At 46.9% G+C, this 27,346-nt stretch overlaps 1 protein-coding gene across 1 annotated transcript in view; it reads right to left on the bottom strand.

The window, feature by feature from the left end:
• Positions 1-401: 401 nt before the first annotated feature.
• Positions 402-27,346, bottom strand: part of HDAC8 (histone deacetylase 8) — a 165,067-nt gene continuing 138,122 nt past the window's right edge. Inside the window, exons 10-11 of the mRNA XM_039841665.1 lie at positions 21,377-21,482; positions 402-944 (exon numbers count right to left, since the gene is read on the bottom strand). Of these exons, the coding sequence (XP_039697599.1) occupies positions 922-944; positions 21,377-21,482 (129 nt within the window). The 3' untranslated portion in view covers positions 402-921. The remainder of the gene's footprint in view (positions 945-21,376; positions 21,483-27,346) is intronic.

Below are 27,346 nucleotides of genomic sequence, written 5' to 3'. Positions count from 1 at the left end.
GGCAGGACTTGCTCTCCTTGTTTTTGCCATCTTGCCGTCTCCCAGAGGCTTCAGCGACACCGGCACGTCACGACTGTATCCCATTTTTCTCATCAACTGATTGTCTACAGTTGACGGGGAAGTAGCCTCTCTATTCATCAAAATGCCACCTGCCCTTCCCGTTTCTGAGTCGCTCCCCAGGCAGGGACGGCTCTTCCCTAGAGGGGCCCTAGCACAGGATGGAGCTTGGTGGTGACATACTAGTTCCTCAGCGGGGTCAGGCACTCAGAGTCCGCTTCCAGGCTGCACCAGGCCAGAACGTGCGAACCGCCGGGTGGCTCCTGACGCTGCAGGGAGAGGACATGTTTGGAGCCGTGTGTGCTGTCGGTGTGTCTTACACTGAGGACAACGGGACGCAGAAGTTGGTTTTGAAACATTTCATTAAAAACAAAATAGATCCTTAATCCGGAAAACAACACAGATGCACTTCTGCCCCCTCCCTTGCCAAGGCTCTGCCTGGATGGCCCCGAGGCCCAAACCCTGCCTCTCAGCCCCCCTCTGCCTCGCAAACTGCTCACTAGAACTCCATGCCTTCCTCCAGCTCCTCGTCTGTCTCCTTTAAGAAAATAAAAATAACCCCTCCCCAACTTGCTTAAAAATAATTTTCAAAGATTAGAAACGGCATTTGTGTGTTTTTAAAAAATAAACACTTTAAAGGTTGGAAATCTCCCTCTTCCCTAGGTCTAGCTGAGGCCTCTGGGGTGCCTGCCTGCCTCACCCCAGGAGGCCAGCCGCCACTTGGTGCCCCTTGGAAATATTCAGGAAGTAATTTCTTCCCAATTTCCCCTGCAGTCACGAACTGCACACACTGCTCGCATAAACACGCTGTCTTCATTACAGGCACTGCTCTTCCGTTCAGGAAACCTGATCTCGTTTTGTCAGCTAGACCACATGCTTCAGATTCCCTGCAAACAGGAGAGAAAACAAAATTCAAACTCAGGTAACATGTGTGAATTGCACCTCAAGAAAGCTGTAAAAAAGAAAGAACATGTTGGCATTTGTTGTCTTGCTCTTCTTGGGAACTCGGGCATCCCCAGCATGCGCCGGCGGGCTCAGGCTAGCCCGCTGGATGATGACATCCCAACGACCACCGCTTACCCATCAGACACGTGAGTGAGGCCTTGGCAGCCAGCTGACTGCAGTGCTGGGTGAACCCAGCCAGAAGCAGCAGAAGAACCGGCCAGCTGAGCCCAGTCCAATCATCACCCTACGGAGTCATGAGCTAAAGAAACGGTTTTTTTAAGACACATCCACATACAGACATACAAATTCAGGCAACACTATTCGGAGTCACACTTCGCTAACTGCATCAAATCTTCCCCTACCCCCACACCTTCCTTTTGAGGGTGCAACCCTCCCTAGGATTTTCTCTCCTGAATATCTGTGAAATACGAATTGGGCGCTTTCCCTGCCCTCAGGCCTAAGAGTCTTTGATGGACAAGCGACCGCTTTGAATGCTACAGGACGGGGTTCGAGGAATGAAAAGTTTGCACACTCGGTCCCTCTGCAGCGTTCTCCTTGCCCTACTCCCTCGAGTACAACACTGGGCTCCAACCCATATGGACCCGAAGCGGGACGAACGCCCAGGACGGCAGGGGCCTGCGTGTCTTCGGGTTGATCTCCAAAGTCTAGCACAGGGCCGTACATAAAGCATGTGCTCAATAAGTGACTGCATAAATGCATGAAAGAAAGAAAGGGAGGACGGAAAGAAAAAAAACAAATGAGCACTCGGCGATCTAGTTCTATTTTGAATTTTACAATAACATACGGTACAATCGACTTTTTGTGCATGCGCAGTTCTGTGATTTTTAACACATGTCCAGATTCATGCCACAAAACAGTTCCACTAACCCTCGAAATGCCCCGTGCTGTCCTTCTGCATTTATGTCCTCCCCTCCTCCAAGTGCTGTCCTTCTGAGAATGTCATATAAATGGAATTGAACAGCACGTAACCTTTTAGGACTGGCTTCTTTCACTCAGCATAATGCCTTTGAGTTTCATGCAAATTTTTAGGTATATCAATAGTTTATTCCTTTTCATTTGAGTACTTAACTTAAAATTTTTTTTAATTACTATAGATTTACAGGAAGTTGCAAAACAACGTAGAAGTACCGAGAGGGACCCTTCAGCAAGTCCCTCCAAGTGACGAAATCTTACGAATGTATTACTCAGTATCAAAACTAGGCGTTGACATAGGCAGAGCTCATTCGGGCTTCACCAGTGCTCAGCTGTGTGTGTAAGTGTGCTTCCACACAACTCGCTCACACATTCCTGTAACCCCCGCCACAAGCAGATCCGAAACTATCCCATCACCAGAAAGGTCTCCAGCTCCATGAATTTACCATTTCGAGATTGTGATATAAATGGAATCATGAAGTATGCGACCTCTCGAGACTGGCTTTTTCACCCAGCATACTTCCCTTAAGATCCATCTAAGTCGTCGTGTGCATTAAGTTTGCTCCTTTTTATTGCCGAGTGGCATTCCATGGTGTGGCTGGAGCAGTTTGTCTAACCATTCAGCTGCTGAAGGACATCTGGGTTGCTTCCAGTTTTTCGCTATTACACAAAAGCTGCTATGAACATCCATGTACAAGTTTTTGTGTGAACACGGTTTTCATTTCTCTGGGATAAATGCCCAAGAGTGCAGTTGCTGGGTCGTATGGTAATTGCACGTTTAGTTTTATAACGACCTGCCAAACCGTTTTCCAGAGTGGCTGGACCATTTTGCATTCCCGCCGGCAATGAATGAGTGATGTATTTTCTCACCATTCTTTCTTGTCGGTATTTGGTGGTGTCAACTAGGTTTTATTTTGGTGATTCTGAGGTGCGTAGGGATCCCTCATTGTGCTCTCAATTTGCATTTTCCTAATGGCAAAGGATGTTGAGCATATTTTTCAAGTGCTTATTTGATGTCTGTACATCCTCTTCCTGTCTTGCTAATTGGATTTTTTTTTTTTAATGTTGAGTTTGGAGAGTTCTTTATATATTCTAGATACAAATCTGTTGTTTGACACATGATTTGCAAATATTTTATCTCAGTATGTAACTTGTCTTTTCATTCTTCATCTCTCAATTCAAGTTCCCTCCATATCTTAGGAGTTGCCAAGTCTAACCTGAAGATGTCTCTCAAGTCTGTCCCCTTCTTTCTGTTTTACCGTCTCCACCTTAGTCATAGGTCTCATCGCTTGGTTCACTGCAACGGCCTCTTAGCCGATGCTCCCGCCTCTGGAGCTGTTCCACATGGATGAACAACATTCCACGGCCAGGTGCTCGCAAAACACATGTTTACAGAAAGGAAAGGTGGGTGCCATGGCCTCTGCTGCTCTGTCTTGCTCTCAACTTCCATTTGGAGGCAATTAAGAAAAACAACAGAAATAATTTCCACCACGAGTTGATGATGAACGACACTGAATTTGGGTAACAATAAAAATGGAAGCTTAAATAATGTCTGTTGTTTTCCCTTCACTTCTAGCTCTTCCAGCAGTGGGTGGCAGCCTGAGAAAATTCTAAAGGCCGGCATGGTCTGGGGCCTGGGGAGACAGGCAGTACAGACCAGAGCGGGCAAACTCAAATGCCTTGCAAGGCTGAGAATTAGCTGTTTGTGGATCGTCTTGGTCTTTTTTTCTTTTTCTTACTTTGTATCATGACATGCATATGTAAGATATAGTTCCTTTTTTTTATTTCTTTATTACGAAAGAAAACAAAACCAAAACGGTATAAGCAAGAAGATAAATGGAAACTCACACTTGGCCTAGAGGATGAGATGCAAAAGGGAGTGGTGGAGTCTGTGGCGAACAGGGAGGGACACGTCCGCACAGGGGTTGACCGCTACTCAGCTCTAGCCACTCACTGCTGTACACGAAGGTGGGTCCAGATCTTCCCACTTTCCAAGAGGAGTCAGAAATTCATGTTTTTATGTGGAGTTTCCGCAGCAGTAAATGTGGGCCACCGATTTCAGTTTTTAAAGAATGTTGTGTGGGACACCACTATGTGAGGGCAAACAAAACGATTTTGGACTCAAGATGTGGCTCGTAGGCTCCCAGTTCGTGGTCTCTGGGACAGTTCTGACTGACATCTATGGCACTGCATTTCACTCTTAAATAGCCTGGCTTGGACAATAAATTATATCGTCGCCCTACTTGAGATGTATAAGGAGTACTAAGTTGGGACTCAGGAGGCCCAGTTTCACTGCCCTAAAACTCCTGCACTCTGCCTAAAGCCCTGGCAGCCACTGATCTTTTTACTGTCTCTATGGTTTTGCCTTTTCCAGAATGTCATATGATTGGAATCGCACAGCATGCAGCCTTTTCGGACTGGCTTACTTCACTTAGCAGTATGCATTTAAGGTTCCTGCACATCTTCTTGTAGCTTCATAGCTCATTTCTTTTTAACTCTAAAAATATTCCATTGTCTCAATGGATCGGTTTGTTTTTCCTTTCACCTAATGAAAGACATCTTGGTTGCTACGAAGTTTTGGCAATTATGAATAAAGCTGTCGTAAAAATCCGTGTGCAGGTTTTTGCGTGGACATGAGCTTTCCAGTTATTTGAGAAAATAGCAAGGATCGGAATTGCTGGATCGTATGTTAAAACTATACTTAGCTTTGGAAGAAACTGCCAAACTGTCTTCCAAGTGGCTGCACCCTTTCGCATTCCCATCAGCAACGAGGGAGAGTTCCTGTGGCTCCACATCCCGGTCACCATTCGGTGGTGTCAGTGATTTGGTTTTAGCCATCCTAATAGGTGTGTAGCAGTATCACATTGTTTTAATGTGCAATTCCTTAGTGACGTCATACTGAGCATCTTTTCATACGCTTACTTGCCATCTGCAAGTTCTTTGGCGAGTGTCTACTGAGGTCTTTGGCCCATTTTTAATTGTTTTTATTTTGTTTGTTTTCTTATTGTTGATTTTTAAGAGTTCTTTGTATACTTTGGATACCAGTCCTTTTTTGGATATGTGCTTTGTAAATATTTCTCTCGGTCTGTGGCTTGTCTTTTGATTCCTGTAATCTTCAGTTGTCTTTTTTTTTTAACGTACAGTAGTGCTGTCTGATAGAACTTTCTTTGCTGATGGAAGTAAATGTTCTACGTGTATGCTGCCGGATATGTTAGGTACTGGTTACATGTGGCTCTTGAGCACTTGAAACGTGGCTAGTACAAGGGAGGAAGAGAAGTTTAAATTTTATTTAACTTTAATTTGCTTCAATTTAAATGGCCACAGGTGGCTTGTGGCGACCGTACTGGAAAGTACAGATATAGAACAGTTTCCTTGTGCTTTTGTTTCTTCTTCATGACACTGACTAATGGGTCACCCTCATTTCCTCTCACTTACAACCTCCTTTTCAATCCATTGGCAAGTCCTAGGAATTCTACTTCCACAATATATTCGAAATCCACTCACTTCCCTCCATCCTTCACTGCTATCATCTTACTCCAAACTACTACCATTCCTTATATGACCATCCCATAGACGTCAGAGTATTTTGTTACAACTTAGGTCACACCACGTTACTCTTATGCTCAAAACCCTCTATGGCTTCCAATCGCACCTAGAATAAGAACCAGACTCTGTTCTCGCCACGCCAGGCTTCTTTGTGTTGCCGAAAGACGAGTCACTCACTTTTCCTTCCTGGGGCTCCCCCTTCTCGGCACCCTGCTAGTCCTTCCGCCTGCACATTCCCATTTCTTACTCATCATTCAGGTCTCAATTCACCAGTCACCTGTGAGAGGCCTTCTGACCACCCAATCTAAGCGGCCACCCCCAGTCACTCATTTTCTGTCCCGTCATCCTATTTTATTTTCTTCAATGCGCTGAGCACACTGAAACATCCTGCGTGTTTATTTGCCTGCTGTCCATCTCCCGTCACAAGCTCTATGAGGGCAGGGACCTTGTCTGTCTTGTTCATCACTCTATTGTTGGCACTCTCAACAGTGCCTGGCATATAATAGGGACTCGATAAATATTCATTGAAGGGATGAGCATCTGCAGAGCTACGGGGCAGCTGATAAAGCACGTTCCCATTCAGCGCACCAGAGGCTTAAAGCTTGGTCATCACTCTTAAGGGCCTCATAAATGTGCTTGAGGTGACAAAAGGAGCATCTGTGCTGCCAGGCTAAGTGGCAAATGACCTAAAACAGTCAGCATCATAGCACTGCCGGAGAATGCTGGGGTGAGCCTACGGCCCTTGGAGGCTGAGTGGCTCCACAGAGGAACAGATAAAGGGGTTGAGGACCGTTGCAAAGAGTTTCCAGAACTTCTGTCACAGCGAGTGCCCCTTGGAAATGCTGTCGCATCGACTTAACATCTGTATTAATGGCAACCATATTTTCCTTCATGTCAACTCACTTTAAAAATTTTAATACCTATTTTGGCCTCTCTATCCTAAGCAGCAATAAGAGTAATCATCATCATCACCATCATCATCATCATCAGACTTGATGTGCTTAATTATATCTTAAAACATACATTACAAGAAATATGGGTATTAAAATGAAAAAAAAAATGCCTTTGTGTCATCCCGAATCATCTCTCTACGGAGGCACACGAGGCACGTTTTAGGGAAACACATCATTGTACTCTTTCTGCCACCATCAGCCTCCTCAGCCTGTGACGTCTGAGGACCTGGGGTGGTACGCAGCCCCTCACTGCACATTCCCGTCATCCGGCTCCTCAGCCCGATCTGCCCATTCATTTCGCAAGCCTATACTATCGATGTCTCCAATGGGCTAGGCCCTGTGCTGGGCGCGGGAGTCACGGAGGAGAACGAGATACCGTTCTTACACAATGCAATATACATATATGTTACTGTTCAGTTGTACACCTGAAACTTACTGGATTTCGTTAACCGACATCATCATCATCATCATCATCATCATCATCATCATAATGACATAGTTCTTGCCCTCATGGAGCTCTCAGTCTAGTGAGAGGGGCATGTATGGACACAAAAACATCACAGTCCATAGCAACGAGGCAATAAAATACCAGTCCATACAGACCGGCAAGGGCATACAAAGAGAGGGTGTGGAGGGCTTCATAGATGAGGCGGCATCTTGAAGAGCAAAGAGGGAGAGAATGTTCCAGGCAGCAGGAACAGAGCGGGAGGTGTAAAGGCAGCTGCAAGCTTTTTGTGGCCAGGGTACAGGATGAGGGTCAGGAAGTGGGGTGATGGGGCTGGACAGGCCAGATCACCAAGGGCCTACAAGGCCTTGGTCTTATCCTAGATCCCAGAGGGAGCATTCTAAACTATTCTTTTAAGATGGGGAAGGGCCCATCTGGTGCCACCCCGGTTTCCACGCTGCTGGCCATCACAACCAGGCTTGAGAGTCACGTCTCTACCTAAGAATGACAGAACAAAGGATTTCTATGAAGCCTTGGGAATATGCTGATATGGATAGCCGATTTAATTTCACCTCTCAATTGACAACTGTATTGCTTGCTTTGGAATGTAGATCCCTCCTGTCATCAGAAAGCCTTTCGATGACAATTAAGTATAACCACCAAATACCCCTTATCTGCCTCTGACTCAAAGTAGAACCCGACTTGGCGGATTAATCGCACCAGGCTCCTGGTATTTACAGGATAGCAGCACTTAAAGGACATTATGCTGATGGTCGGGGTGCTCTGGTCCTGGCTTGCAAGGGATTGCTGCAGCCTCAAACGGAACCGAAGCAATTTCTAAAATAGCCTATGATTCACTTTTTCTCCCCTCCTGTGCCTAAATCTGCTGGCTCCATGTGGAGGGATAGGCACAAGTAACTGAGGTGACATCACAGGAGTGGGCTGCTTGCCTGCCAGCCAGCCAGCCAGCCTATGGAGCCCGGCCTCCAAGTAGTGAATCGGAGGGGCTGGGCAACGCCGCGCAGGCATTTTGGAGTCACAGCTCCAGGTTCTTCGGTCCATGTGCTTTCTTCGCATTTCTTTTTCAGAGAAAAATTCGGGGCTGGGCAGTCCCGGATAATGGGAATAGCAGCAGCAGGAAGAATAATACAGCCTTCCATCTGTATAATGCTTTAGAGTTGGGAAAGCCATTTGCTCCATTGTGCTCCACCCAAACACTAGTGGGAATGGAAGCTGGGATTTTAAGCCTGAACTGGAGACAAACTCTCATGGTCTTGCACAAAGGAGCTAAATGTTGACATTCGCTACTCACCTCCAGGCACATCATGATTAGGCCTTGGATGCCACGAGAAGGTCAGGAAGACTCCTTTCAAGTTCTAGGTGTTTCCTGGGAGATAAGTTCTCCAGGACAAATTGCCTGGCATGCTACCTCGACGCACCGTGCCATCCCGGCGGAGCCAGCGAGCGGCGCCAGTCTCAGCATGACCGGCCCCTTCTGCACAGCCTGGTTTACAGCCCCAGTGGTCCCAGAGACCTTTACTGGCGCCAAACGCATGGCCGCTAACTGTGCAGCCCTGAGGCGGGCTGTGTCATGAACATCTGGAAGTGCCAACAGCTGCCAGAGCAGCTCATACGTCCGTGAAAGGAAAACCACAATTCCAGCGCTCTTGGCCATCGGTGCAGATCCTGGTGACAGGGCCACCGAGCCTGGTGCGAACAGCCGAGGAGTGAGCCAGAGGGATTGTTTCCTTGGAGGAGCCATACGAATACTTCGCAGTGGTCTCGTGTTTGCTCTGTGACCTCCCAGCACCTGGTCCCAGAATAGTGTCCCCGGCGCTCCACTCTAAAGTCAGCATGAGAAGTCTCCCAGCCTAGCTCCCTCCCTGATCCTCCCCAGCATCATGGCTGCCAGGCCGGAAACCAAAGGGGTGACACACTCTTGCTTGGCCCTCTTGGTTTTAGATTAGATTTCAGTGTCGTGCGTGCACGTGTGTGTGCGTGTGTGCGTGCGTGCGTGCGTCTGCGTGTGTTTAGGAGGAGGTGGGGGACCACGGTGGAAGCAGTGAGCCACAGATGCTCAGCAATATTGCGAGAGTGGCAGGTGCTTCTGCTGTTGTTGCTGTAGCTGCCGCCGCCAACATGAGCACGTGAACTCAGAATGACCATAAGACCATAATGGCTGGCCAGTGGCATGAAAACGTCATCTTTGTAAACCAAGATGCTGTGCTCAAGCAATTCTGTCTGTTGGGAATCTCGGCGGGCTGTCCAAGCTGCCCTTTTGAAAGCTCAATCTGTACACCTGTATGTGGACAGTGACTGGCACAAGAGGACATCGTCACGTCCAAGGGAGGGAGGCCTAACTTGTTTTCCAGCTCATGCGGGATACGTGTGCTCATGAAAGTAGATTAAGGATCACCGCCTCGGCCTGCTTTAGAGATGTGAATAAAAATCTTGGCTTGAGACTGCCTGCTCTCTGGTTGACTGATTTTTCAATTGATTTGTATTTATTAGCTAATGAAATTAAAGTTGTAAAAATGATAACAGAAACACAATAAATCTCTCCCACAACTGGCTGTTTCTATGTCACTATGGTGCATTCCTCACTTTGATTACTTCAAAGTCTATTATTTTGTTCTCAATTATTCTGTTTTTCTGGCACTGGAGAAAATCAATTTGTTTTATTTTCTCTTATTCATGCACTCAATTATGCTCTTCGGGCACATTTAATCACTTTGATGTTTTCATTTTATGGCCCGTCTCTAGGCACTTCAGCTGCATTGCTGCCAACGGGCAAGCAGGACTAATTTGCATGTCACAATAGACTTGAAATTCTGACTCAATTTAGGAATCTTTATGAAATCTCCCTCCAAAATATGCTTGAAGGTGCAAATAGGCAGAAGGATGTGGGAAAACAGGAGCTTAGAAAGATGCGTCCCTTTCTCAAAAGACGGGAGTTCTTTGGTGGCCTGGCTGTGGCTTGGAGATGTCCGTGTCCAGGTCCGACAGAGAAGTCCGTGGGGGTGGGACGTCGGCAGAACATCCTTTGGAACTTGGCGCCTAGAACCCTGCAAAGTCTGCCCCGTGGCAGTGAAGCCAGCGGGGCTGGGCCTGCTTGCTCCAGCGTAAATGCCCCTCAGCCCTGCCGGACTTGGCGCCGCTGCTGCACAGAGCACCTGAACCTCAGCTGGTTAAAGGGCCTCCGGGTAGACTGAGAATCGTCCACAGCCAGGCATTCCAGAACCCAGTGATTCACCTTATTTTTGCTCATAATTTCCAACTTCTCTTTGGCCTCTTATTTTAGAGCTAAAGGCTGGAGGGGAATAAGCGATATAATTGCTTTAGGCATGTACTTTGGGCGAACAGAAGAAAAAATGCTTCATTAAACTCATCAGAGGCCTCCAACTGATCTTCAAAAGTTCTTGATTTGTTGTATGCAACAACCAGCAGCTCCGCTGGGCAGAAGAAAACCTCTGCATTTCCTGCTCTGAATTCTGGATGCGATCTGCAGTCTCTCAAGTGGAACCCCAGCTCCCTCCCTCACTTGTTCTGTGACCTTGCTCAAGCTAATGGGCCCCCCTACGCCTCAGTTCTCTCATCCGTTAAATGGGGGTTTGCTTTCCAAACTTTGATATTGTCAAACGTTTCACCATATTCATGTACCATTTAGATCTCTTATACGCACTTTTTTGAAACTTAAACCTCATCCTATAATAATGCTATCTGTGAAATCAAAGAGTTTGCTGAGACAGTTATATTTCTAATACACATTAAAACATATATATTAAATGCATCAAATTCATTTCTGTTTTGGGGTGTTTGATACTGCTCTTGCTTTCATCTAGAATGTTCTTCGCCCCAATTTTTGCAAAGCTCTTTCCCTTACTTCAAGAAGCTCTATTCTCAAATGTCATCACCTCAGGGAGGCCTTTATTGACCACCCTACCTAAAATAGCACCCCCTCCGAACTTATCGAGAACCGACACAGAAATAAAAAATTAGCCTAGCACGAAACAGGCTCCATTTCCACCCTGCCGGGATGGTGTCAGAGAAGGCAGAGTGGAAAGCTGAGACTACTGTCCCTGCTCAGGGGCAAGGAAGCCCAGCCACCGGTGTCAGTAGTGAGGTGACCTCCTCCCCCGAGGCTGTCAATGGCAGCGGAGCAGGGAACCTAGATTTTGATGCCCACCCAGAGGTACTGGGGTGATGCCCCCCTGCCCTGCCTGCGTGCTGTCAGAGGAACAGGAAACCCTCGACTTGAATGGGAAAAAGGCAATCGACAGACGCCAACATAGAGATGATACAGATGTTGAAAATATCTGACAAGAGGTTTAAAGTGGCCATCATAAAAAAAATCTTCAATGAGCAATTATGAACATACATGAAACAAATGAAAAAATAAGAAGTCTCAGCAAAGAACTAGAAGAAAAAATACTAAATGGAAATTTTAGAACCGAAAGACTGAAAGATACAATAAAGAAATTAAAAAAACCCCTCACACTTAAGAAATGGGCTCAACAGCAGCATGGAGGGGGCAGAAGAAGAATCAATAAACTGGAATATAAAGTAATAGAAATTATCCAATTTGAACAACAGACAAAAAAAAATAGTCTGAAGAAGTGAGCAGAATCTCAGCGACCATGTGAGACTATGATAAAAGATGTAATATTCATGTCACCAAAGTCCCAGAGAGAGAAGAGAAAGAAGGTGGGACCGAAAAAGTATTTGAAGAAATAATGGCTAAAGATGTCCCAAATTTGGCAAAAGACATAGACCTACGTACTGAACTCCAAACTGGATAAACCCGAAGAAATTCACACCAAGGCCCGTCATAATCAAATTCCTGAAAGCTAAAGAAAAAGAAAATCTGAAAAGCATCAAAACAGAAACAGCCTTACTTACAAGGGAGAGAGAATTCAAATGACAGTGGTTTTCTCATCAAAAACCATGGAGGCCAGAAGGAGGTAACAGAAAAGTTTTCAGGTGCTGAAGGAAAATAATTGTCAGGTGCTGAAAGAAAAAAAATTAAAATAAATAAAATACTCAGTGACAGTGTCCTTTAGGAATGAAGGGGAAATAAAGATATTCTAAGAGGAAGGAAAACTAAGAGAATTTGTCACCAGCAGACCTACCCTAAAAGAGCGGCCAAAGGAAGGTTTTGAAATGGGAAGGAAACAATAAAAGAAGGAATCTTGGAATGAGGAAGAAAGAAAGAACAATGGAAAGAGTAAAAATGTGGGTAAATATAATAGAATTTTCTTCTCTTGGATTTGCTAAATTATGTTTAATGATTAAAGCAAAAATCAAAACACTGATGTAGTTCTAAATATATGCATAGGAAATATTTAAGACAATTATATTAAACAGGGGAGGGGAAAGGAACTTAAAGATAAGTAAAGTTTCTTATCTTAACTTAAACTGGTTTCTACACTTAACTTAAACTGGTAAAATGTTGACACCAGTACACTGTGATAAGATATGCATGCATAATATATACCCAGAACAACCACTCGAAAGCCTATACGAAGAGATAGAATCAAAACCACTACAGACGAATCAAAATGGAATTTGAGCAAAGGTATAACTCACCAACGAGAAAGGAGGAAGAAGAAAACAGAAAAGAAAAACAAAGAACAGAAGGAACAAAGACAAAATGAAAAATAAGATGGCAAATTTAATCTCTAACATATCAAAATTACATTGAATGTAAATGATCTAAACACACCAATTAAAAGACAAAGATTGGCAGTAGCTAAAGAAATGTTCCAGTTACACGCTGTCTACCAGAAACTCACTTCGAACATGATATAAGTAGGTTGAAAGTAAAAGGATAGAATAATGTATGCCATGCAAACATTCATCGAAAGAAAGCAGGAGTGGCTACATTGACATCAGATAAAACAGACTTCAGAGCAAAGAAAATTACCACAGACAGAGAGGAACATTATATTATGGAAAAAGGGTCAATCTACCCAGAAGGTATAGCAACCCTAAACATGTAAGCACCAAACAACTGAGCTTTGGAATACATGAAGCAAAAACGGATAGAGCTATAAGGAGAAATAGAGCTACAGTGAGAGTTGGAAACTTCGACATCCCTCTCTCAACAATTGATAATAGAACAAGTAGACAGAAAATGAGCAAGGATATAGAACTCAACAATGCTATCAATCAACAAGATCTAACCGACATTGATAGAACACTCTGCCAAACAGCAGCAGAGTACAAATTATTCTCTAGCACTCACAGGACATATACCAAGACAGACCATGTACTGGGTCATAAAACAAACCTCGACAAATAGAGAGGAAGTGAAATTATACAGAGCATGTTTTCTGACCACAATGGCATTGAAGTACAAATGAAAAACCTCCTGAAAAAAAGGAATCTCCAGGCCTAGATACGTCTCGCTGGAGAATTCCACTAAAAAGGAGAATTAACACCAATTCAATATTATCTCTCGCAGAAAATAGAAGAGGAGGGAACGTTTCTGAACTCAATTTTAATGAGGCCAGTATTGCCCTGACACTGAAAGCAGATGATGACAGGACGCAAAAGAAAACCACAGACTAATATCCCTCATAAATATAAATGGAAAATCCTCCACCAAACATGAGTGAATAGAATTCATATCTATATATCTATACTTGTGTGTGTGTGTGTGTGTGTGTATATATGCACGTGTGTATACCTATGTCATCTATATCTATACCTATATCTATACATGTGTTTATACGCCATGACCAAGTGGGGTTTATTCTTTTTAATAAAGCTGTAGGCATTTATAGATTTTCCTTATTGAATTGAAGCAATATCCCTCTGTATTCCTACTTTTCTGAACACTTTTGTCATGAATGAATGTTGGATTTTGTTAAATGCTGTTTCTGGATCAAAACCCAACACTCATTTATGACAAAAGTGTTCAGAGAAGTAGGAATATAGCGGGGTACTGCTTCAATAAGGAATATCTATAAAAACCTAACTATACAGCTAACATCATAGTTAATGATGAAAGACTGTTTTCCCTCTGTGTTCTGGAAAGAGGCAAGGATATCTGCTCTCACCACTTTTATTCAACATACTACTGGAAGACTAAGCATAACAGGGCAAGAAAAGGAAACAGAAAGCATACAGATTGGAAAGGAAGAAATCAAACTGTCTCTATTTGCAGATGAATGGTGATCTATGTAGAAAATCCTAAGGGATTCACAAGAAAAATCTAGAATTAATAAATGAGTTCAGGAAGGTCACAAGACATAAGTACAATATACAAAAACTCTACTTTTATATACTAGCAATGTATACATGGAAACCAAAAATGAAAAACGCAATGATTCAAAAATAGGAAAACAAGTATAAAACCTGTTCCCAATCTGAATGCTGAAAATTACAAAACGCTAATGAAGGAAACCGAAGATCTAAATAAATGGAGAGACATACCATGTTCATGGATTTGAGGACTCAACATAATGATATTTTCCCCCCAATTGATATACAGGTTTAACAAAATTCCTAACAAAATCACTTCGAGATTTTTCTGTAGATATAGAAAAGATTATTCTAAAGTTTCTATGAAAAGGCAAAGAAATTAATATAGCTAAAACAATTTCGAAGAAGAAGCAAGAGGAACCACTCTGCCTGGTTTTAAGATTTGTGATCTACCTACAGTAATCAACGCTGTGGGAGGAAGAGATTAATGGGGCAGAAGACTGAGACTGACACCGCTGCCTTGCAGTGAATGAGAATTCTGGAAAGGGAGGTGGTCCTAGGGAGCTATCTGGATTTTTCTGCCCTTCTACCAGACAGAGGAGGCTTTACACATGAGCCAAGGGAGGGTCTGCTTTGCAAGGCCAGTGGAAGAACCGTAGAGCTACTGGAAGTGCCTAAGAAAGGAAACAGCTCCTGAGACATGTAAAACACCCACTCTGCGGTCCTCTGGTGACCAGATTTTAGAAACAACAAACTGGGACATAAGGTCTGATAAAAGATTATTATCTTCTCTTTTTCTTTAAAAAACCCAAACATGTATTACTTCTTTTTTCTGACTGTAAAAGGAATACACGTTCATGATAGAAATTTTGAAAACTACAGAAAAAGAACAAAGACGTACAAAATTATCCAGAATTCCAATCCTACCACCAAAGATTACCTGTTAGCATTTTTGTGTTTTTTTTTCTTCTAGTCTTTTCCTGTACATATCTACACACTCACACACACACACAAGCGTTATGTATATTTACGAAATTGAGACGATGTAGTATTAAATCATTGTGGATCCTGCCTTTTTTTCACTTAGCATTGTTATCACGAGCATATTCTTGTGTCATCCAATTATCCTTTAACATTTCTTTTTAATTGGCTGCAAGAAATTCTTTCACGTAGGTGTACTGAGGCACTGTCTCATACCTCAAATTCACCATGTTAAAACAGAACACGCCAAGTATGTTTCTGTAAAACTAACCAACAGCTCCCCATCCATTCTGGAGATCTCTGAGTCATCTCCCATTCGCCTTGACCCGCCTCGAGGTGCTGTGGATTCTCCTCCCAACAGCTCTCGGCCATTCGGGAGGAACAAGATAGGAATCAGCCTACCAGCACCACTGCAGTTCAGGCCCTTGCAGGCTCGTTCTTGGAATACCACCACGATCTGCCCAAATCTCACTGCGTCAAGTCGTGACTTAATTCCAGAACCGGGAATGGCTCCCACTTTACTGTGGCCAATATGGACGACTCAGCCTGACATTCAAGGGAACCCGCAATCCGCCGCTGACCCCACCTGTCCGAGTTTCTCTCGCTTATGAGCACTTCTGCAGTCCTGTCTGTTCAAATCCTCCTCGACTTCTGAGAGCGGCCCCTCTAAAGTCATAGTCACTCACTTCTCCGGCATAGCATCTAGACTTCTTAGCTGCTGATCAGAAGGAGAGACCATGTCTAAAACTTTTCATATATTTCCCATGGCACCGAACACATGAGACGTTCCAAAGAAGAGTCGTTGATTGATTTAGCCGGGTTTTAAAGTGGAGACACAATCGCACTTCTTAAAATTAATCTGGTTCACAACCTCACTTTGGGAGACCTCGCAGGGCGGAAAGGGTTTACTAAGCGGCGACTGGACAAAGCAGACAGGAGATGATGAGTAGACGTGACTGAGCACTGCTGCCAAGGACAGGAGGGGCATCGGGCCGGGATTCACGCCCTGAAGTCACCGCTTACTTGTTATGTGACTATGGGCAGTCACGCTACGCCACGAGGTAATCGCGAGGATTAAATGAGATGATGGATGTAAAGGACCCAGCACGCGGTGTTGCACACCAGGCCTTCGATAACGGTAGCTCCCACCTCCTGGATTTAGGTAGATATTGCAAATCTTTGTTAATAACCTGCCTAGGGTTTCCGTGGTTCATTAAAAGCTACTAAGTTGCTGTAATGTTGGGGAGTAGCCTCCATTTTTATTCTGGAGTTTATAAAATTTTCAGCATGATATTTTTATAACTTATCTTTTTGTTTAACGACAGTAACAACAACAAGAAAGAGAGGGACCTGATTAATGGGGAAGCATAGCCTGGCTGTAGGCTCCTGGAAAGGCCCACAGCAGGCCGGAGAGGCATAAAGAAAGGACAGGGGAGGGCAAGGGGAAATAAGGGACACACATCACAGAGATCCTCACCTGAAGTCATGCAAATTGGCTGAGGCATCCTCCACAATGCTGCTCCAAAGTCCTTCCCAAAGCCCTGAAGCTAATGGTGAGTCTGTCTTGGAAGCCACCCCGCCTTTCAACTTATGCTCATGGCTTCCCAGGAAGCGGGACAAAGTGTGGAAGTAAGCAGAGTCCCCATGGTTTCCAGTCCCACCAGGCAGGAGTCCTGCCTCGAGCTTGCGGCTCCAGCAGGCCTTGGACATGCCCAGACCTAACACCTCAATTGCTAATCCCTAGAAGAATGTCAAATCCAGACTTCATGCTGCCGGAGGAGGTGTTGCTCACACCCAGCACAATGGTTCTCCGGAGGAGAGGATGTTACCGGTAGATGTGCAAAGGGTCTCAGCTTGAGGCTGAGGACCTGCAAATCACAGACTGGGCCTGGTGGCCACAGCACACTTCAGGCAGCAGAAGCTGGGCGGGTTGGCTTCTTCCACCTTCCGTCCTTCCCTCTTATTTCTCTACTCAGCTCAAAATGGAGCTGGAAGTTTCGATCACAGTATGGTGGGATGGATGACGGCAGGGGTGGGGGGTGTAGAGAGGCTAAAGGCTGAGGTCAGGCGCCTAAATGTCAAGTGTTACCTGTGGCTGTCTTCCTCCCATTTCCAGGGAGAGTGAGAGTGCAGATTTCAGGTGCTTTGCATCAGCCCCGGGGAAGGAGCCAGGTGCGCAGTGCAGGGTGGGAAGGGTTTACCAGGGGCGATTAAGAAAAGTGGAGTGGGGGATGACAAGCAGACTTGACAAACCAACACTGCAAGGGGAGGAGGGGAACCAGAAAGGCCAAGCAGCCTGACTCCAAAGCCCCGAATCACACAGACCTGGGTCCAAATGTCCGTTCCATCACCTATCAGCATAGTAGCTGCTTAGTAACTACTTGCTCAGTGTATGGAAAATGTGAGCTTGGCTAAGCCACTTACCCTCTCTGAGCCTCAGTTTCCTCATCTGTCAATAACAGCTATCATTCTTATTATTTCACCTGCGGTGTCTTTCCGCACGTGTGCACTAGTTTGCTGGCCTGTCTCCCCAACCGTGCACTGATGATCTTCCCTCTGGCGTGTCTCCCCTCCCCTCCTCCTTACCTCCTGGCCCCATTTGTTTCCTTTTCTACTACAGGTAAGCTTGGGGTACAGTCTGGGAATTCAGAGCAAGTGTAGAAACCTCCAGTTACAATAAAACACGTACATACACATAACTCAGAAGGTTGGGCCTGCCTGGGCTGCAACATGAAGCTTTTGTTCCCCTAGGGACCTTTACTTGATTCAAATGTCATCAGTACCAGGGACAAGAAAACCTCTACCCTCGTTTCCCCGTGCCGAGCGGCCTCTGGAGATTGAGTGCGTCAGCGCCGTTCCAACTCTGGAAGGTTCTCTGTGGGCCGACCCCTCTGGATCACGTCAACCAGAGGAAAGGCAAACGAGTGCGGGCACATGAAGATAGTGCGAGCCGCTCTCTAACCCACACGAGAAGAGCTTTTCTCTGTATCGAGCTAAAGGCTTGAATTGACTGTCCATGCTTTTATTTTTGTCTTTGTTTTTCTTCTTGGATAGACTAATGGGCAGAGCAGATGGGATAAGGTGAGGTCTAAATTTGCCTGTCCGTCCACTCATCCCGTGGCGTATGGAACACATCTCTATAAGATGAACCTCTCAGGTTTGATCTCCAATAGGTCCCAAATCCCATCTTTTGTGCTTCTAAGGGATGCGGTGAGAAAGAGAAAAAAAACCAATCTCAAAGGCTGAACAAATTCAGCTACACACGCTGGCTCGACTCCCTCCCATAGAGTGGAGCTTAATATCCATCCACTCACTCATTGTCACCCCACCTCCCCAAATCGATCTGTGCCTTGTGTCCCCCCACTTGATTTTTAGTGGGGGGAGCTCTGAGGGGGGCACGATGAGAGATGGCCAGCCTCACTGAGGTTTTTATACGAAAGAACAAATGACAGTCTTGTAGGCAGGTTCGGGAAAATCCTTCAGAATGCAGAAAATTCAGCAGCCTTTTCACACTGACCATTGTCATGGCAACGCACTGTCTGATGGCAGCGTGCGTCATGAGGCTGCAGGGGCACGGTCTCAGTATAGCGGGTAAGCTTGGCCGTTTTTAGCAGCGTTCGGACTTCTTTCTAGCCTCATTTTTGGTAGGTTTAGCTGAATTTCTTCCTAGTTTTGGCCTTGGGTGCTCTGCTCATTGGCATGGCGAGAACGCAAGACCTTCTCAATATGAAAACGATGGCTAAACGGAACGTGAAGATTCCCAGCGCCGTTGCCCCTCTACTTGCTGTCCGCCCTCTCTGGCTCCTCCCCGCCCACCATCAGCCACTTACTTTCTTTTCTTCTCATCAATTCTTTCCTGTACACATCATTACGTCCCCTCCACCCGACAACTGTGACTCATCTACCAAGCCTGCGACTCTCCTCATATTCTTTTAATTGTTTTTTGGATTTTCTCATTGTCATGCACGGCATCCTAGAATCTTAGAGTTGGAAGGAACCTTAACAATAATCTAGTAGAATCATCCTCCCCCAATGCCAAGAGCCCCTCTACTATATGACAGCCAAATGACTGTCCAGCCTCTACGGGTATGTCTCCAGCAACAGAGACCTCATTGCTTTCTGGGCAGACTAGTACACCTTGGACAGCTGTAACTGTTAGGAAACTCTTCCTTCTACTGAATGAAAATTTGCCTTTTAATAATATCTACCCATGGGTCCTAGCTCTGCGCCCTGGGACCACATGGACTGACTCTGTCTGCGTCCTCTGCTCTGTGACGGCCTCTCAGCGATAGCGTCCTGGAGCAAGCTCCTATTCGTATAAGGCCCTTTCAAAGTGACGTTGACAATACACAAGCATCTCCAGGGGTCACCTTGCCCTGGTGACTCACACGGAAGTCCATGTTGACTAAAATCCCCAACTCTCTTTCAGACAAAATGTTGCTTAGCCATGTCTTCCCATCTTGTGTATGTCCAGTTGCTTTTGAGGACCCATCTCCTGGTCTATATATTTTTTCTGCAATGCTTTCATCAAGTCCTGAGTTGAATTCTGGTCTGTACAGGTTTCCCACTTTAATTTCATTGTATCACAATCACATTATTGCTTTAACCTGTTAGGATCTTTTAAAAATCTTGTCTTATATATAACTGACATGTCCTCTAAGATTTTCCATTGTTTTTTTTTACCAAGCCTCAAACTAGTCTTTGATCTCAAATCTTTTAAAAATGTGTTCCTCTTTTGCGTTTCTTACCTTTCCTAGTTCTCTTCCCTTTGAATCACATTCCTTATGTCTTCTCTCACTTGTCATTTCCATTTCCTCAATAGCAAGATGTCACCACTCTCTGGAGATGTGTGTCTGGGTGTGTGTGCGGGGCATACAGATATCTGCACATACGCAGGTGTGAGCAAGTAGCTGCAGAGACTCAATTTAGTTTCTCTGTTCCTACCGCTTTGTATGCGCTCTACCAGGATTTAGAGCCTAGATGGCGGGGGGGCGGAATGGCAATGCTGAAGGAACATGGATGGGTAAGAGAAGGTTGTCCAGGATCAGCCCCAAAGGAAACGGGAAGTGCGTCCCGGGTCTGAGAGGGGCAGGAAGAAGCTAGGGCTGCAGCACAGCGAGGACCAGGAATAGAAGATTTTAGAAGACAGGGCAGGAATAGAAGGATTTTAAAGGCCTGAGAGGTTGGACAAGGGAGGATGGATGACTTGGTTAGGAAATGAGGACCTGTGGGGTCAGGAGAAGGCTGAGATGTCCAGGGCGCCTTCGAGAGGCAATGGCACTGCCGTGAGCACAGCCTTATGAGTTTATGGCTTGTGAACTTAGAAAATTTTCTCTGGCCAGAGGAGCCTGGGATGTGGAGTTCCTGCCTATGGACTCGGCTGTTGTCACAGACCAGGCCCTGTTAGAGGATAGGGCCTTAATGTCACCCTCGGCAAAGACCCCGAGGACACGATGTGTCCCCTCACACTAAGTCCGGCACAGAACGTGCATTCCTGTCATGCTAGATTCTACTCCCACGAGGGCGTCGAGTTGGGAAGCAGCCATTGCGTTCGATCGGCATTCAGCAGCATTTAGCAAAATCCAACACTCATTCAGGACAGAAGCGTTCAGCAAAGTAGGAATACAGAGGAGGGCTGGTGCGCCCTTGCTCATTATGTGAGCAGACAGGCTATGTGATACCCTTGGCTTCTTAACTGTGCAAACAATTAGGATCCAAAACAATATTCACACACGCATACAAATTCAATTTAACAGGGAAACACTGTGATTGAGAGGGCAATAACCTGGTGACGGCTACTTTTCCTCTGTCCAGAGGCCACGATAATTGTAGGGCAGTCTTAGGGAAGGGAAAGATAAGGTGACAGGTGAGATAGGGGAGCCTGCGCCCGGCCATCCGAAGCCCACAGTCTCTCAAGGTCCTAATGGACCAAGGAACCGTGTCGCAATGGAGTGTGGGCGAGCCCTGTGCTCTCCACGTCTGAATCGACTTGAACTTCCCTCACCTCGAAGAGGGTTTTACTGTTGCCCTTTGGAAAGAAAAAAAAAAGTACTTGTTTTCCACTGGAGGTGCCCAGAGCTGAAACTTTTGTGTCCCTGAGGGTGATATTAGCTGGCCAAATGACAGTCCCGACCAGAGTGGCCAGTGTGGAATTCCCAGTACGATCTGTCAGGCCAAGAAGAGGTCTCCCTTCCAAATGAGCAGAACGACTAGTCACTGAAAGCCAAACGGTATCTGGGGAAGCCCCCACTGACGGGCCACCGCGAGCTGGGCGGAGCGAGGAGGGCAGGGCTCGAGGGGTGGCGCTCACCTTTGATGTAGCTGAGGATTTGCTGGACTCGGTGGGGCTCATTGCGGTCTGGCCGGCAGCTTGGCGTGATTTCCAGCACATAATCAGGACCATATGCTGTGAAAAACTGTAAGGAAAGGGAAAGGCCAAAAAACAAAGTAAACCACAAAAAACCTCCACACTGAACCATGTACAAACAGAACAATCAAAAGGAATCCCCCGCTATCGCCAAGGCCGGTGGTGCCAGGTGTGCAGGGAGGGACGATGCAGCAGGGGCCCTGTCCCGGAGGCGCCAACCGCCTGTTCAAGACCTCCAGGGACAGTCCACCGCTAAATTCTTTAGTTGGTTGTTCAAGGTTGTCTCTGCTCAGGTCTCAACTTTTCTCTGCAGCCTCAGCTCATCCTGCCTCCCTGGGGCCCTTCTCCAGCAACGGTGGCCTGCGCTGAGCGCTCCCAACCCGAACCACGCTTTGTCTCCCTTAGGGTCTTTGTCATCCATCTTTCCTGGAGCCTGCAAAGGCCCTCCCCCTATCCCTGCTGCCTGTAAAAATCCTCCCCATCCTTCTGGGCACAGCTCAAATGTCACCTCCTTCACAAAGCTGTCCCTCGTTCTCCACCAACTCCCAGAGCGTGCTGGTGGTACCTCTCTTATGGCCCTTGTTCAACAAATAGACAGTGCTTGCCTGCAAGTCACATGCAGGTCACGGTGCTGGCTGCTGTGGGGCCTATGAAGACGGACGAGACTTCCTCTGCGGTTGTCCAGGCATTCATGAGCACATGCTGCTTTGCACAGGGACCTTTCACCAGTGACCTGACCTCCCGGGCTCTGGATGATCAGCCCCTTGAAGGCAGACAGCACCTCACCGGTCCTCACGGAGCACCGCAGCTGCCCATCAGTTCTGGCTGCCTGCAGTTCCCGGCCCGAGAATGTTAAAGCAACTGTTTTCCTACTTCACTTTTTCTTTCTCTGTTATAGACTGTATTTGTTTTGAAAGTCAGGGAATAAAAAGAAAGGTTTTTGGATTCTATTTCTAGCTCGCTAGATGACTCCTTGTGACCTTCGGTAAGTCACAATTTCTGATTCAGCTTCTCTATTGGGGCCCGCTTGGGGAAAAACACTCCATGACAAAGGGAATCATTCAATTGAGTAAGTCTTTGAATGGGAAATATGCAAAGCTGCTACTTCTGTTTAGTTTTTAACAGAAATAGTATTTGTGCACACTCTCTGGAGAGAGAGCATACGGTCCTTAATATTATGTGCTTTCAATAGCGATATTGTCAGGCGGTAAGTAAGCCAGGGAAATTCAAATTCCACAGAGAAAATGGTACAGAGGGCGTGAAAAAAGGGATCTTGATATGTGTCATGAGTTTGATGTCATTCAAAGAGCCTCTAACAAATAATCCAGGGTTATTGCCATTGCTACCAAATGATCCTTGTGAAGAGTCTGGGTGTACATCTGGCACCGTGGGAGAGCCTGTGGAACGTTCTCTATGGATCTGTAGAATCCATGGGAGTCATTCGATGGGGACATGGCTTTTGCACATTCATGGTAGAAAACTCAACACATTTAATTAAAAGGAAAATGTCCCAAACTGTGCCAATGCTTATAATGCTTCTTTTTTTTGTTTTGTTTTGGACTGAGCTAGAACAGAGACAGGGGCCTAGTTCCTTGCTTCTGGAGTTCTTACTCTCTGATGCTCGAAGCCCCGAGCTCTGGAGCTGGAAGAGGCCTTCAGTAGAGATTGTGTCTACCAAACCCACATGTGGAACAGATAGGAGGGGTCACCTGAGTGACACATCCAGAAACAAAACCGCCATCGTGATCACAGAAACTTGAGAGGTTTGTATTTTTAACCAAGGAGGGCCCCTTGGTATCAGCCCGTGGACCACATGGGCTCGGCCCTAGAAAAGAAGGCTCCAAACAGGGGTGGCCGTCTCTGCTCAGGCAGCCTGTCCTCCTCCAGAGGGTGTCAAGCAGTGCACCTATTTCACGGGTATGGGAAGACGGGTTTAGCGAGAGCAAGAGAAGAAAGGCAGCTGCCACGAAGCAGCCACTCAGGGTGACCTGAACCGCTGGCATCAAAGCGCTACGAACATCACATGCAGGGAGCCTGGCTGGGGTATGGGAGGAGGGCCTGTCCGCCCTCATCCGCGACAGCAGCGCTGCCGAGTCCCTGTCAGCAGGACGTGTGCTGAGCTGTCTGTTTAGGGCTGTGTGTTCGGAACAACATGTCCTCATTTTGAGTGCCTTCTCCATGGTTACCCGTTCTCTCCTACCTCAGTCCCCTCTTTGACCGAGAGATCACGGTTGCAAGACGGTCAGCTGGGGCCAGAACTGCCATGTAACAGAACTCGCCTCTCCTGGGATGGAGCCTCTCGTGCTGATTTTCACTAACTGCCATGTAACCCACTATTTGGTAAAGCAGGTGGCTGCTGGTAGTACGCAAGCTGGGGTCCTGAACACCTCCCCACCTTCGCCAATCAAATATTATTCCCAGGTCCTGCTTATTCATGCTATTCTTAGGCTAGGGGACACAGACGATTTAAGGAAGTTCCTGTTTTGTGATCTAGTTCCACATGGCCGCTGGCCGGGCCTGGCCTGGGAGGCTCTTCTTGGGCCAAGGGAAGCAACAGGAGCCTCCGGGAGGGAGAGGCTGCATCTAAGGCAAAGGCGCTGCCCTCTTCCCCGTCCGTCCGTCCAGCCGGCCGTCTCGGGCGTCCCTCTGTTTCTGTTATGTTACGCTTTTATTTTGGCATTTGTTAACTCTCTTCTACTGGACTATGGATTCCACAAAGGTACAACGTTCTGTTATGTTCTCTTCGCATAGTCTGCAGAGCAGAGCTGAAGTCATTAAAGGTTCCCTTTAAACTTTTATTTTAAAATTATGTTGAATTAAATGAATTCACGAAAGGTTTAGCTGGCTGTTCAGTTAATTCAGTTAATGATGCGAAGAGCCGACTCGTGGCGTCACCAGCTTTTTCAGACTTTGGAGTCGGGCAGAGCTGGCTTTTCAGACCCGGACAGAGCTGTGCGCGCCAGGAGAGCGTCTTAATCTCCATGCGCTCTTGCTACAGAGGGATGATCGATGGCCGCCCGATCGGGCTGCTCGAAACCAGTGAGGTGACATACGCAGAAGGGCCTAGCCAGGACCCAGCACTTAGTAGGACTTCACTCAGCGTGAATTTCCTTCTCCTGGGCCCGGAGGCCCCTGCTTAACCGGTGCCTCTACACCATGGGAATGCTGGACACTTGAAGCCGCCATGAAGAAGGAAGAGCCTGTCCTTCGGCCAGACAAAGCGCAGCAGCCCTGGGTCCCCCGGACCATAAAGCCATTAGGTAGCTCCACCCAGGGCCTGCAGACAAACGGACCTCTCCCCAGCTCCCTCCCTACATATGCTCCTGCCACACGTTACTCACTGGGGAGGTGGAAAGGAAATCTGATGCATGAAGCAAAGGAGATGTTAGGGCGGAGGGATTTGGCAAGCACTAGAAACAGCTCGAGGCCCCACCCTGCCGCTGCCCTGCAGCCCTGGAAAGGAAAGGCAACGGGCAAGCGGCAGGCCGGTTCCCAGGCAGGTGGAGCAGGGGATGAGCCGGTCAGTGGCCTTCCCGTGGGAAGCGCGCTTTGATCTCAGCAAAGGCAGGACAGAGGTGCTAAGCTTTCTCCACCCTTCCCCTTCTCCCTCGGTGCTCCTTTTGCTTTCTGGGTCTCAGCTTGCACGTTTTTGAGGGGCGCATGGTACTGGAAGAGGGGGTACATTGAAAGTATGATGTGGGATGACGGACGGTACTTGAAGATAGTGGCTACCTTAGGGTGGCCGGTCCCTTCTCGACGCAAGAGTCAATGAGTAAAGAAATGAAAGCTGCTCGGCATACGCTTGGCCACCCGGTCACAGAGATGTTTGGAGGAAGCCTTAGGGTCGCTCTTACTGCTTCATAACTCTATTTGGTCATAGGACACAAAGCCATAAAGCCGGAGCAGCCAGCCACTCATCGGACCCTCCCTTCGACATTTATTCCCCACTATGCGCCCGGCTAGCATGGTCACTGAGGTACACGGACTATAAGACACATTCAGTAGAAGGGACTGAGCAAGTGCGCGAAGAACAGGCCAGCCGTGCGCTTCGCAGGCCTCACGGTGTGGAGGATGCAGTGGCATCTGAGGGGAGCAGCGCGAGCAGGGAGATCAGAGACCCGTGAGAAGGCTGCTTCTCACGGGGAGCGGTCACGCGGCCCAAGCCCGGAGAGCTGTGGGAGGAAAGGAGACATTGGAAAACTGAAGACAGCATGAGTAGGACTGAACAATAGATTGGGTGTGGAATGTGTAGGAGGCGCCTTAACAGGATGAGGAACACGGGCAGAGGACAAAGGTTCTTGGTGGGCTGCACGTGTGTGTGAGGGGTGCCGTGGGAGCATGTGGAGGGCCAGGACCCCGGTGACATAGTGCTTTCCGATTTAGGAGACAGCTTGGGCCTCACACACAGGCTGTGTATTCTAGATTTGGGAGTTACCAATGATATGGATTGCATGAGAGCTGCCAAGGGATTGCTTTGGCTGGCAGGGGACGTTTGCTACAGAGTGAGCAAGGCGACGAACGCCTCATGGAGAACAGCCGACACTTCAGAGGTGCATAGAGGGAGCGGAAACAGTTCTGGTCACAATCTGAGACACTACACAGAGGTTAAATGAGAGGAGGACAGTCTTCTGATTTGTCCACGTGAAGGACACCTTTGCTGCAGCAAAGTCAGTGGAGGGTGTGGACAAGGCCTGTCTGGGGCGGGCTGAAGAGTCGCATGGGAGGAAGTGGCGATGACAGTGATGGTAAGGACACATTCTTCTCTTTTAAGAGTTTGATACAGGGATGGGGCTGGGCTGGACTGGGTATTGTAAGATGGGAGGGTCTTAAGAATATTTCTAGGCTGAGAGGAAGAGCCCATAGGCTGGCAGTCATAGGCAGTGTACTAGGGACTCAGAGTTCACTCTGTCTGTCTTTCTGGCCCTTGGCCAGAGCGCCACCAGGGAAGAATACTCTTTTCATCATATTTATACCACCTATCGTTCTTAGCACGGGCCTGGAAAATAATAGCTGACCAATTCATTTCTGTTGAACGAACGAGATAAAATGTGTTTGGGATTCTGAGGAGATTCACAGCCAGTAGGGAGAGTTAGAGTCTCAAAGCGGGGCGGGGGAGGGGGCGGTGATTGCAAACAGGCAATGCTAGGCTTGGGTTGCGGGTCGCCGGTGCAGACAAAAGAGTGTGGGACCAGTCTGCGGACTGGTAAGTGCTGTAAGGTGGCTAAAGAGAGAAAAGGGGAGCATGGGACGCCAGGAATCCCAGGCTGAGGAGTCAGGCCCTCTCACAGGCCCCGACGCTCTGCTGTGCCTTCAGTTGGGGGCCTGGTGCTGCTGACTGTGACGTGGGCCCTGACCAGGACGAGCATCGCTTGTCTCGAATCACCCTATGACGCTTCACAACCTTTCCTAGATCCCCAATTACTCCATCAAAGAACTTGAGCCCAACCACGATGGAAACAAAAAAGCCCTCTTTTCCTCAGAAAAACATTTCTGTTTACAGGAAATTCGGTTATTATAAATGTCATTTATGGTACATTTAAGGACATAAAATTGTGGCGGTATTATTGACAATAAATTTTATTGCCATGGCTTTACGACACGAACAAACAAAAATAATAACCTCACTAGTCGTGGGACTGAACTGTAAGGAGGCAGCACCCCAAGGGCCAGTTAGGAGTGTCCAGAGCATGTGGAGGTAGACATAATGGCGGAGACCTGGTGTCTCTTGGAGACCTGTCTACACTACACCTGTGTCCCATCTGCAGTAGTCACCTCACACCTGGAACACAGAGTCGGGACTTAAGAACTGCTTCGTGGTGAGGCTCGTATCCTAGTGCCACGAGCTGTCTGAATGAGTGAGTGAATGAATGAATAGGGCCTGGACGTAGTTTTATTATTTGTATGTTTTAATGG

The sequence above is a fragment of the Pteropus medius genome, unplaced genomic scaffold, assembly GCF_902729225.1.
Source record: "Pteropus medius unplaced genomic scaffold, Ma_sr-lr_union100, whole genome shotgun sequence".
Lineage (NCBI taxonomy): Eukaryota > Metazoa > Chordata > Mammalia > Chiroptera > Pteropodidae > Pteropus > Pteropus medius.
Note: the sequence above shows the minus strand (reverse complement) of the source record. Positions and strands in the feature narration are given on the sequence as shown.